This window comes from Asterias amurensis, chromosome 17 (assembly GCF_032118995.1).
Source record: "Asterias amurensis chromosome 17, ASM3211899v1".
NCBI classification, from domain to species: Eukaryota; Metazoa; Echinodermata; class Asteroidea; order Forcipulatida; family Asteriidae; genus Asterias; species Asterias amurensis.
Window position 1 is genome coordinate 6,777,551 of NC_092664.1, and position 13,189 is coordinate 6,790,739.

A 13,189-nucleotide genomic window follows, 5' to 3' on the forward strand; every position below is an offset into this window, starting at 1 on the left:
TAGCTTAGTCATAGCCCAGGAATGCAGTACACTGGTTCCTGTGGGTCTTTTTTCATAATCTTAATTCAGTTGTTCATAAGACACCATTCTGTAAGGAGTAGTTTTTATAGAGATAGTTTTGTACAGCGCTGGCTGCGCGCGGTTTCCACTGTTGGAAAATAAAACACATTATATCATCACAATGTTGTTTCCAGACTTGATAAAGAACTCTCTGTGTCACATTTTCTCGGTGTCACAAGTGGATAAACTTCCTTTCAATTTCTGTGTTATGGTTGGTCTGCTTTGAAGTAAAGGTTTTTGGTCAGCTTCACCAGTAGTCAACTGTACTTTCAACCGTCTGCTGCACATGTGCATAATAGGTGTAAAGATAAATTATTAACAATGTAGTGTGGGTACATATGTGTATAGACTTGTATCTCTGTCGGTGTGAATGGGATGCGATGTGAAAGGTACATCTGGCAGGATCCTGCCAGGTACTCATGGCTGGTATCAAGCGTAATTCACAAGCCTCAAAGTGTGAAATCAGGGCCCAATTTCATGGCTCTGCTTACCCTAAGCACAGAAACGGCGCTTACGGAAGCAGGGAATTCTGTGCTTACAGCAAGTGTATTTCATGGGTTAGCAGCGAATTTTGGCTTCTGCGCGTGCGTATTCCACGTTACTAGGGATTCTAAGCTTACAAGGCTAGCGCAGAAGTTCGGCGCTTGCACCACCTAAGCAGGGAATTTGGCGGTAACCAGAGCCATGAAATTGGGCCCAGATGTTCAGGCTACACATTAGGCCTGGGCGAATTATTCAAATATCCGGTTAATGGCGAATAGGTTTTCCTATCCGTAACCGCGAATGCCTTTTTTTTCTTAACCGGATATCCGCATAGGGCGCGAATACTTATTTATAAACCGGATAGTTCTGTAATTACAACCAAGTAACAGGATATTCTTTTTTATCCGAATATTCGCGGACGTCGGGCGACAACTGATAGGAATGTTTTGTCTGAATCCTTATGAAACTTCTATTAAGACAGCATAAAACAGCATAAATTAAGTATTTAATTATGCTCACCTCCGTGAAGAGCTAAAACAATGACATTTCTGACGTAGTTTGTTCAAAGATTTCGAAAGTTTTCCTTCACGAACATGTAGAGTCAATCACGATCACAAGAAAAAGCAAATCGCCATCTTTAAATAAGATCCGGTTATTTTTATGAATGAACCGAGTGACACTGTCTAAAACTAATATCAATCCGCCCAAAAGATCTCATTCACAAACGAACAGCGCCCTCTAGCGGCAAAAAATATATATTTTTATTTTATTTTTTATTTTATTTTTTAATAGCGCCCTCTAGCGGCGAAAAAACTATTTGAATATCCGGTTAATTTCGGATAGTTGGCCAGCGGTATCCGAATATCAAAATTTCACTATTCGCCCAGCACTACTACACATTCACTTTGTATGAAGATTCCACAACAACAATGTTTTTCCCCCAATCAGATATTGAGCCACCAATGGTTACTGGTTGTCCGGATGAGACCTCGATCCCTGTCACCACGCCTTCAAGCCAAGTAGCCCATAGCTGGACTCCACCGATGTTCACAGACAACTCCGGCCCTACCACTGTAAGCTTTGGTTGCTCATCGACTGGTTACAACGAGTGTCACCAGTCTGGCTCTGGACTCTTTGGTGTCGGTATTACCAAAGTGATGTACAATGCCACGGATGGAACAAGGAATAGGGTCGAGTGCTCTTTCACTCTCAAGGTTACAGGTGATAAACACAGTTTCTTTATATTGTTTGTTGTTTGTTTGCATGGGTGTTTCTCCATCATCAGTGATTTTCCTCCTAAATCTAAAACTGAGCTTTTTTTCTTGTGTCCTCTTCACCATCCTGCATTGGCTGTAATTGTGATTTTTGTATTCTATTTGACTGTTTACATTTTATTGTATCTTTGTACAAGCTGGTACACATGGGAGACAAGTGGTTACCACTGAATGGGCCAATTAGTTTTAAGAAGAAATAAATAAATAAATAACTATATAGAATGTAAATAAGTACATCCGGGAAATTTCGCTTAGATGACGGCTGGATACATGTTAAGAAGAATTTTTGTAAACAAAGTGTAACGGTATGGTTATACTTGTGTTTGAAAAATGTATGTTTTTCAAATTTTAGTGGTTGATATCGTCTGCTCAATGAACTTGAGTGTCCTAGCTTCACCTGGCGACACAAGATCTAGTGTGGACTGGAATGAACCAGTTATAACCGGTTGGGACGGCCCGACAAATTTCTCCTCAACTTCCCTGCCTGGCACAGATGTATTCCTTATTGGAACTCATGAAGTGAACTACACACAGCATTTTGAAGCAAAGTACAATGTTGTATTGGAGTGTTCTTTCTTCGTATCTGTTGGAGGTGAGTACAAGTTTCTGATTCCTTCTGTAGTGTAATGAGACCCCCTCCCCCTAATAATAAATAAATGAATGTATTTTCTATAGTTTTTCTATATATTTATATTTGATATGGTATTTGATGTGCAATTTTTATGACGTTTTTGTCCTTGTGCCCTTTTGTGCCTTTGTTATTTTTATTGTCTGGATCGCCTTTAGATAGTAATTATTTTCGTTTTTTGGTTATCCGCAGGCTTGTTCTCTGTGTAGTCATATTTTTATTGCCTATTCTTTGTATGTTCTGTTTGCCTGGAAATAAATAAATAAATAAAAAAATAAATAATAAATAATAACAATAATAATATTTAATAGATATTGAATTTGCATCGGGGATAAAGAATATTCATTTGTTTTTTTTACCCATAACCACTGATGTGTGTTAGCACTGTAGTAAAAAAAAGCCATATTACTGGGGTGGGATTTGAACCCACGACCTTTGCAATTCTAGAGCAGTGTCATGCCAACTAGACCACCGAGATTGCCCGAATGATAATATTAATACTATTTTTTTATGTCTTTGGGCCACTCGTACTCGTGATTCCTTTAATGTAAACCTCATAATTACAGAGTTAGCCTACTGATGCGGCATTGGAGCCTCTGTACAATTAATAGTAAACACTACAATTATACTCTTAATTGTTTCTGCCCATTTACAGGTCAGTGTGACGTTGACATTACACATGATTCAACTCTTAACCGTACTATTAAATGGCAACCCACCGTGGCAGGACAAACTGCACAGTCCTTTGAGAGATGTACACTAAGTACAATCAATGGTAAGTCATCTAATAATCAATCAATGAATGAATCAATCAATCAATCAATCAATCAATGCCCTGCCATGCTGATGTATTTGCTTAAGTGTTAATTTTGGATGTTGTTTCAAATCTCAGCTACTGACCTGTTTTTTTGTAACAGTTTTTCATGTCTATTACTGATGTAACTTTTTAGTTTTCTATGTTTTTGTAAGTTCTGTATATTTTGTGTATGAATAAAGTGTTTGCTTTGAAAAAAAATAAAAAAAGTCAATCAATCAATCAATCAATCTATCAATCAATCAATCAATCAATCAATCAATCAATCGATCAATCAATCAATCAATCAATCAATCAATCAATCAGTCAATCAGTCAATCAATCAATCAATCAATCAATCAATCAATCAATCAATCAATCAATCAATCAATCAATTAATCAAGTTGATGGATTGATACTGACATCAACATAAAACAGGGTAAATGCACCAAAGAGTTATTCCTTGAAAGCCAAACAGTGTATTTCCATGTGTGACCTTTGGGAAACAACAGTTAAGGGGGGGGGGGGCATACCTCTAAAAATAAAAGACCATAACAACTTACATGGTACAGAGCACTGAAGAGCTGTTGATCAAATTTTAGAAAGGCTTTGTGCATCTTAAAGCACAAAATTCTATGCAACAAATGTAATTTTCTTCCATTATTTTCTTGCAACAATAGCTGACCAATTGAACCCAAGTTTTTACAAGTTTGCTTGTGTATGCTTGTGTTGGGGTGTTGGGATACACCAAATGAGGATACTGGTCTTTGACAAAGACCAAAAGTATACCCTGCCTTGAACCAGTCGAAGACATTAATAGCAACAGCAACATCAGTAGCAGCAGCAACAACAGCAACAACATCAACAACAACAAAACACATAATTATCCAAATTGTATTGATAATTTTCACCTACAAGAAGTTCACTTATAGGTTTATGTAAGGTTTATAACAATCTAAAAAGTTACTCCAAGATACGTACATTGATTTAAAGGCAAAATAATTATTAGCATAAAACCTCACTTGGTGTTATAGTGAGGAGCTGTTGATAGTATAAAACATTGTGAGAAACGGCTCCCTCTGAAGACATGTAGTTTTTGAAAAATAAGTAATTTTCCACGAATTTGATTTCAAGACCTCAGAATTAGATTTGGAAATCAAGCATCTGAAAGCACACAACCTCATGTGACAAGGGTGTTTTTTCTTTCATTAATATCTCACAACTTTGACGACCAATTGAGCTAAAATTTTCACAAGTTTGTTATTTTATGCATATGTTGAGACACACCAAGTGAGAAGACCGGTCTTTGACAATATTACCAATAGTGTCCAGGGGTGGATTTCACAAAGGTAGTCCTAACTTAGGACTAGTCCTTGGCAATGCTAAGAGATAGGACCAGTCCTAAGTTAGGACCAGTAACTCATCCTAACTTAGGACTGGTCCTATCTCTTAGCATTGCCTAGGACTAGTCCTAAGTTAGGACTACCTTTGTGAAATCCACCCCAGTGTCTTTAATCCAAAGGGTTTATTTTGAATATTTTCCATGTTCAGCTGGTGAGCCAATAGCCGTACGAGACTGTCTGGTAGTTGACCCACCTCTTTACTTTGAGTGGGATGCAAGCTACACGCTTCTTGGCTGCGGTGAAGCCTTCCAACCCACCGTTGGAGATGTGGCTGATCAGGTTAATGCCTTTTTATTTGTCTGCAAATCTATGCCCCCCATCTTAGATGACAAAAAATGGCGAAGTGCACGCGCTGCGCTTGACTCTCAACCAATGCTTGAGTTTCATGCGTGCACGTTTCATCACTATGGCACCCAATGGATTAAATTGTCCATGTTCTGATGAACATTTGTTAAGCATCCTGGGGTCGACTTCACAAAGAGTTCAGGTGGTAAATCAATCTTTTTTGAGCAAATCAATATTAAACAAAGAAAGCACACTTAAGCCCAGGTCATTTATCATGGCCAACCACAAAGTTGGCTATGGTAGAGTGCAGGGCAGACAAAACAAGATAAACGCAAGACATAACACCTAGTCTTATCTCTAGTTAGGATGAGTTACTTGTCCTAAATAAGCACTAGCCATACGTTTTTAATATCTCCTAGGACTAGTCCTAAGTTAGGAAGTTAGGACTAGTCTTAACTCTTTGCGAAATCGACCCCAGATACAGGAAAAAAAATCTCCAATATATTGAATGTTATTGTAAATATCTCCTTGATTGTTGTACAAAGTATCTCTGATTGCAAGATGCATATCTTGGCAGCTTTGAACCCATATTTCTTGTACTCAATTTTTCTTTGTTCAACCAATAATTAATTCTTTAATGCACAGGTTGAGGTGACTGAAGGTAATGCTGAGGAAGTCGCTATTTTCATCGCCAATCAGACACAAGACACTAGCGCCACCAGTGACGTAGAGGTAGAGATTGAAGATGTGGCTAACATCCTAATGAATATTGCGGATGCTGGATCAGGTGACCCTGAGGTAGAGTTTAGCAAATTATTCAGAACTTTTATAAACCTGAATGCTCATCAATTTAAATGATTAGTCTATAAAACATCCAAACGAAAATCTATATGAGAAAGGGTACAAAATGAAGTTGAGCCCTTCTGCGCTTTAAGATTTCCTACTGTTTTAACAAATATAACTGCGATTCCACCTGGATCTCTCTTGAATCACCCCGGTATAGAGAAATTCCACCTGGATTCCAGGTTCTTACCAGGACCCCGGCTATGGCAATTCGGGAGAACCAGGATTCCAGGTTGGATCATTCACAACCAAAATCTCAGTCATGTCGGTGGGATTCCGGCACATTGCCGGCGGAAACTTACACCCGGATCCAGATGGGATTTTTTTAATTAGATTTTGGTTAGTGGCAACTATGGATTTCTTTAGAAATTTTTTGCCATTATTGTTTTTTTTTATAAAACATAAAGGTATTGGGACTTGAAATAGTGTTTGTTAAAGGCAGTGGATACTAGTGGTAATTACTCAAAATAATTATTTGCATAAAACCTCACTTGGTAACGAGTAATAGGGAGAGGTTGATAGAATAAAACATTGTGAGAAACAGCTCCCTCTGAAGTGACGTAGTTTTCGAGAAAGAAGTAATTTTCTGCGAATTTGATTTCGAGACCTCAGATTTAGAATTTGAGGTCCCGAAATCAAGCATCTGAAAGCACGACTTCGTATGACCAGTGTGTTTCTTCTTCCATTATTATCTGTCAACTTGGACGACCGATTGAGCTCAAATTTTCACAGTTTTTTTTTTTCATGTATATGTTCAGATACACCAAGTGAGAAGACTGGTCTATGACAATTACCATTAGTGTCTATTGTCTTTAATAGTGTTATTGCTCTTATTACCCGACAGGTCACAGACGCTGTAGTTGAAACAGTCAATAACATCCTTATGAATCAGAACACCAACGATGATCTCACTAACAACAACGGAGTCAGCTCATCAGGGATCGTCCAGTCAGTTGAGGCTCAGATCAGTTCTACTCTCCAGCAGGAGGGCATGGTTAGCATACAGCAACCGAGCCTCCATGTTGAAGGAGTTAGTCTAGACCTTATGGAGGCCAATGGTGGATACAGCTTTGTGTCAGTTGGGTCGGAGGAGAGCGCTAGCGGCTCTCTTGAAGGAACAGAAGTGAAGACATTTAACAGCACCAGTGATATACCTGAGGATATTGAGGTCGTCGCATCCGTCAAGCTGCCTCCAAATATTGGAGAAATATTACAATCTGTAACTGGTACGTTTATTCATTTTAAATCTATTTGAGTGTGATTTGTGTTAAACCCCAAGGAACACTGACTGGGTAAGTTTTAAATAATTTTGATTTGAACATAGAAAAGTTGACTTAAGCACGACTTGAATATGCAATCTCCAGAAGAAAATAAGGGGACATGATCATCGAAAAAGGCAAAAAAAAATGCAGTCTTGTTCATGTTTTCAGAATCTCACCCCCGGCTTGGACATAATTATTCTTTAGGTTCTTTGATGTTTGGATTAGCATTTTGCAGTTGAGGCCATGCTGTGTCGTCATCAGGACAGGGTTGTAGCTAGACCAATTTTAGTGGTGGACAATAAATCAAATTTTGTTGGAAGTCTACCGAGGGCAAGGGGATCAACAAAATTACTCATGTTTAATTGTGGGCCATTATTGCTGAAGTGGGGCCAGGTTCCCAAAGTGTTCGTGTTATGGGGCCATGCAATAAGTTGAATGGCCTTTTGACTGTGTTCTTTCTTTGTGACATTTGATACTCGTTATCATTAGCTGTGTCTCAGATCAATGCAAAGAGGACAATATTTTGAAATCTGTGCTGGGCGGCACATTGTACTTTGCTCACCTGGGCAAAAATTGTGAGTCCTGGGCAGGCACGCCCAGCACTGCCCACCGTGGCTACAACACTGGTCGTCATGCTTAAAGCAGGCATGGAAATTATGAACTCTCAAACAGTTCTGCATGCTTGTGTGTATTCTTCAACGATTTGACTCCGCAGGACGGTGTGCGCTTGCAGAAACTTCGGTTAGAGTTAATCATTCTATGTAAGGCCATAAGCCATTTTGAAGAATGCTGGCCACAATACTACAGCACTATTAGGTTTGGGTAAATTTGTCTGTGTTTACCCAAACCAAACAGTGCACTCATATAGTGTCCTCCATCTCAAAAAGGCTAATGGACCTGCTTTGGTCTTGAGGACATAGCTCCTGTCTTGGAGAACTTCTCGCCTAAATTCTTTTTCTTCTCTGGTACAACAGGTGATAACTCTAGCCAACTGCAAGCCAGTTTCATCGTGTACGCTGGTCATGACTTGTTCCAATCCTCCTTGATCCGAGGTAACTCTAGTATCGAAGTAGCTGGACCTGTTGTCTCTCTGACAATAGAAGGACTTGACTTAGTGAATCTTACTGAACCGCTGGTGATTGAGCTGCAGGTACAACTTATTTATGTATTCCTGACACGATTATGTTTTACTGTTTATTTAGTACCTACATACAGATGTAACACACGTCGGTCATTACTTTCAATATACTTGAACCCCCGACCTTTACCATTTTGGAGCAGATTGTCTTGTTGCTTAGACCACCTAGCTAGTCCGTTGGCTAGAGGCAGTTTGAATCCTATGTTTTCACGATACAAGTTTGAATTGTATTTGTTAACCCATGTTTGTCAAAGTGCATAAATACTAGTGCTGGGTGAATAGTGAAATTTTGGTATTCTGATACCACTGGCCAACTATCCGAAATTAACCGGATATTTGAATAATTTTTTTCCGCTAGAGGGCTCTATTAAAAAAAAAAAAAAAAAATTAAAATATTAGTTTTGCCGCTAGAGGGCGCTGTTCGTTTGTGAATGAGATCTTATGGGCGGATTGATATTAGTTTTAGACAGTGTCACTCGGTTCATTCATAAAAATAACCGGATCTAATTTAAAGATGGCAATTTGCTTTTTCTTTTCATCGTGATTGACTCTACGTGAAGGAAAACTTTCGTAATCTTTGAACAAATTACGTCAGAAATGTCATTCATGGAGGTGAGCATAGTTAAATACTTAATTTATGCTGTTTTATGCTGTCTTAATAGAAGTTTTATAAGGATTCAGACAAAACACTCCTATCAGTTGTCGCCCGACGTCCACGGATATTCGGATAATAAAGAATATCCCGTTACTTGGTTGTAATTACAGAACTATCCGGTTTATAAATAGGTATTCGCGCCCATTGCGGATATCCGGTTAAGAAAAAAAAGGCATTCGCGGTTACGGATAGGAAAACCTATTCGCTATGAACCGGATATTTGAATAATTCGCCCAGGCCTAATAAATACTATTCCTGCTCAAGCATGTAGGACTTACTGCTGCAGTACAATAGGGGGGGGGGTGGTTTAGCAATCTGGTGGTTTAGCAATCGGGCCCTGGGTTCGGTGTAAAGAGTATAAAGAAGAGCACTTACTTCTTGTTCATCTGTGGGTTTTCCCGTAGTAAGGCACTAACAGCCTTTGTTTATTCTACAGAAAATCACATTATGGGTTAAGAATATTTTGAAAAACTGGTCTTTTTTTTTTTTTCATTCTACTTTTTTTCATCTACTTCCAGGTGCCGAACAATGCAACAAGTCATGCTAATACGAGTTTTAAATGCGTGTTCTGGGACTTCACCAAGGCAGATGGAGTTGGTGATTGGTCAACAGCTGGGTGTATTCTTGCAAGACAAACGGACAATACAGTATCCTGTAACTGCGACCATGCCACCAACTTCGCAATTCTTGTGGTACGCAATTCTGAAAGTACTCTCCTTTTAAACAAACATAAATAGTGTGCTCTTGTATGTTTCTCCTTCTTATTGGGCACGTGTATGAGGACAAATTTCAAGATATGATCACCATCAAGGATTTCAGGTCGTCCAGCTGTTGGACAAAGCCCTCTAAATATAACTTCCAATCGCCTCTCTCTCTCCAACCACTGTTGTGCTGATGTCATCTCTACACCTTCTCTTTTGCTGCCCTCTCTTTCGCTTGCCAGGTCTGGTCTAAACTGTCATTCTGTATAGCCAAGGATCAAACACAATTAATATTTGATTCAACTGGGGAAGATTCGCTGGCCAGGTCTGGTCTAGGCTGTCAATCTGTATAGCCAAGGATCAAACCCAATTAATTTTTGATTCAACTGGGGAAGATTCGCTGGCCAGGTCTGGTCTAGGGGTTCAATCTGTATAGCCAAGGATCAAACCCAATTAATTTTTGATTCATCTGGGGAAGATTCGCTGGCCAGGTCTGGTCTAGGCTGTCAATCTGTATAGCCAAGGATCAAACCCAATTAATTTTTGATTCAACTGGGGAGGGATCACCTCAGTCAGTTTGCCTTCTGGTCTAAAATATAACACCACAGCCCTTCTTGCTTCTCTGGTAAACTTTTCTTTGTTCAATCCGGCAAAAATAAACCAGACATACAAAGCAATGTCGGTTACATAGTTGTTTTAGTATGTATGTTTTATTTATTTAAATTTAATTTTCAGGATGTGAAGGGACAAAAAATCACAGACATTAAATTTGTGCAAGCGCTTGATGTCATCAGCCAGATTGGTGTTATCTTGTCCATCATTGCTCTGGGTGTAACTTTGATCATATACCTCTCAATAAAGTAAGATGTCTTTCATTATTATATATTTGTTTACTTGATTAATAGTTCTTAATTTGAAGGTGCAATACTAGAGATATTGGGTTTTATTTTAGTGATCAGATCATGGTTGCAAGAACTAAGCTTTGAAGTATCGTTATCCTTGTTCAAGAATTAAACAAAAGAGAAAAAATCTGGGTGAATGTATTTTGCGGTTGAACAGGACTTAAACCTACTACCCCCATATGAACGTTCCGGAGCTCCACCAAATGATTTATCTAGCTCATTGGCAAAATACAGACACAAAGGCAGAAGGAATTATCCATTGAAGGATTAATTAGGAGGGCGTTAAAACAGTTACCTTTTACTTCGAAGTGAGATAGTTCTCAAAATGCTTTATACCATCAAACCCTGCTGTGACTGATTACCAATTGTATACCTCCCCTTTAAGTGTCTCGAATAGTCAAGTGTTAATCGTATTTCTTTTCCTTCAATCCAGATTTCTTTTCAGTGTAATTTTTATAATATAAAAAGTAATTATTAGAACGTTTTTAATTTAGGGAATTGCGGTCTGGCAAATCCCGTCTGATTTTCATCAACTTCTGTGCGTCCTTGTTGCTGTTGTACATTGTATTCCTTGTTGGAATTGACAGTGCTAGGGTAAGTACACCACGGATAGTACACAATAGCAAATTTTAAACAAGCCACAATTTTTTTTTTTAAATACACAATTTATTTTTAAAGTTAACAAACCCCAATTGATTTGTTTTATGTTGGGTTGCAGTATGTTTGCTTTTGTCCATTTTAGTTTATAAAGCTAGGGACTGAACAAAGAAAAACTAGAGCGGAATTTGAACCAACGACCTCCGGTTTATTGTGCCTACACTCTACCACCTGAGTTGTCTAGCCCAGATGTGACAGTCTCCCTTTTAAATAGCACTCTTTACTAATAATGTCATTTATGCTAAAAAAAAATTCCCAACCACTCACTCTGGATGACTGCATCGTTGGCACTCAAAAGTGCACTAGTAATAGTCAGTACTGTGAGTAAACTTTAAACTTGGACACAAAGTTTCATGTAAGTCAGTAACATTTGACACGTATGTCTGGGTTAATGGGTCAAAGGTTGTATTTTTAGTATAGTAAAGTGCTATTGATGAAGTTGTCTCAGATCGTTTTGCTGGCATTCTATACAGGTCTGACATTTCATTTTTGGATGGCAATGGCGGTATCATTTTGAAAGGGGTACCTCCATTGGAAGATCTTGAAGCCTATGGGAAACATTTAAAGGACTCTTAAAAACACATCTGTTTAATCGTTTAATCGTTTAATCATCTAATGTTTTTTCATTCTGAAGCTTTACGTATTTTGGCTTTTTATCATTATTCTTATTTTGGTTTTTGGTTGCAATCTCCCTAGCGCTTTGTATCCTTTGGAAAAGGCGCTGTATAAATATTGTTATCATCATCATCATCATCATCATCATCATCATCATCATCATCATCATCATCATCATCATCATCATCATCATCATCATCATCATCATCATCATCATCATCATCATCATCATCATCATCATCATCATCATCATCATCATCCTCATCCTCATCCTCATCCTCATCCTCATCCTCATCCTCATCCTCATCCTCATCCTCATCCTCATCCTCATCCTCATCCTCATCCTCATCCTCATCCTCATCCTCATCCTCATCCTCATCCTCATCCTCATCCTCATCCTCATCCTCATCCTCATCCTCATCCTCATCCTCATCCTCATCCTCATCGTCATTATTATTATTATTATTATTTGAAAGGGCTCCAAGGGAAAGATCAAGACCAGGGGAACAAGAGGCAGAGGCTACTGTGTAGTTCAAAGCCTGTGTTGAGCTAAAAACTATTTGATCCTTACTCTTTCTTGCCTAATTTTGTTGACAGGGTTCGGTAGGTGCTTGTGCTTTTGTAGCAGCATTGCTTCACTACTTGGTCCTGACCACAATGATGTGGATGGCTGTGGAGGCCAGGCACATGTATGTCAGCACTGTCAAAGTCTTCCCTGGAGCCATCCTAAAGTATATGCTCAAAGCTTGTCTCATTGCTTGGGGTAAGTATTCTGTTTTCTTGAAAATTCAGTGAAGTAACTTCACCTTGTATGGGCCACTGCATATTCTACCTGCGATTCCCCACATTTTCCCCATATTGGGACACTGCATTCTCTGTCCATATAGTACTGCCCATGTTTTCCTATATGATATTCATATTGGCCACTGTATACTCTGCCTATATGGGATTGCCCACATTTTCCCCATATTGGGACACTGCATTCTCTTCCCATATAGTATTGCCCATGTTTTCCCATATGATATTCATATTGGCCACTGTATACTCTGCCCATATGGGATTGCCCACATTTTCCCCATATTGGGACAATGCATTCTGTCCATATAGTACTGCCCATGTTTTCCCATATGATATTCATATTGGCCACTGTATACTCTGCCCATATGGGATTGCCCACATTTTCCCCATATTGGGACACTGCATTCTCTTCCCATATAGTATTGCCCATGTTTTCCCATATGATATTCATATTGGCCACTGTATACTCTGCCCATATGGGATTGCCCACATTTTTCCCATAATATGATATCCACATGGGATTGTCCATATGTTCTCGAAATTTTCACCACTGCATGTTTTGGCCATATGGCCTCATATGGGAATATTCCCCATGACCCACACCCATAAGGGCCACCTTTCGGGTACCAGTTGGGTTGGACCCGGCCCAGATAGCCCATATGTTTCCCATGTGGGTCCAATAGGGGTTTGCC

At 39.0% G+C, this 13,189-nt stretch overlaps 1 protein-coding gene across 2 annotated transcripts in view; it reads left to right on the top strand.

The window, feature by feature from the left end:
- The window catches only part of LOC139949827 (uncharacterized), a 47,717-nt gene that overhangs the window by 27,180 nt on the left and 7,348 nt on the right, over positions 1–13,189 (top strand). For both annotated transcript variants that reach the window (XM_071948367.1, XM_071948368.1), the window contains 11 exons: positions 1,492–1,764; positions 2,170–2,409; positions 3,101–3,220; positions 4,790–4,920; positions 5,572–5,724; positions 6,614–6,995; positions 8,006–8,181; positions 9,343–9,516; positions 10,261–10,385; positions 10,922–11,021; positions 12,297–12,462. In XM_071948367.1, the coding sequence (XP_071804468.1) occupies positions 1,492–1,764; positions 2,170–2,409; positions 3,101–3,220; positions 4,790–4,920; positions 5,572–5,724; positions 6,614–6,995; positions 8,006–8,181; positions 9,343–9,516; positions 10,261–10,385; positions 10,922–11,021; positions 12,297–12,462 (2,040 nt within the window). The remainder of the gene's footprint in view (positions 1–1,491; positions 1,765–2,169; positions 2,410–3,100; positions 3,221–4,789; positions 4,921–5,571; positions 5,725–6,613; positions 6,996–8,005; positions 8,182–9,342; positions 9,517–10,260; positions 10,386–10,921; positions 11,022–12,296; positions 12,463–13,189) is intronic.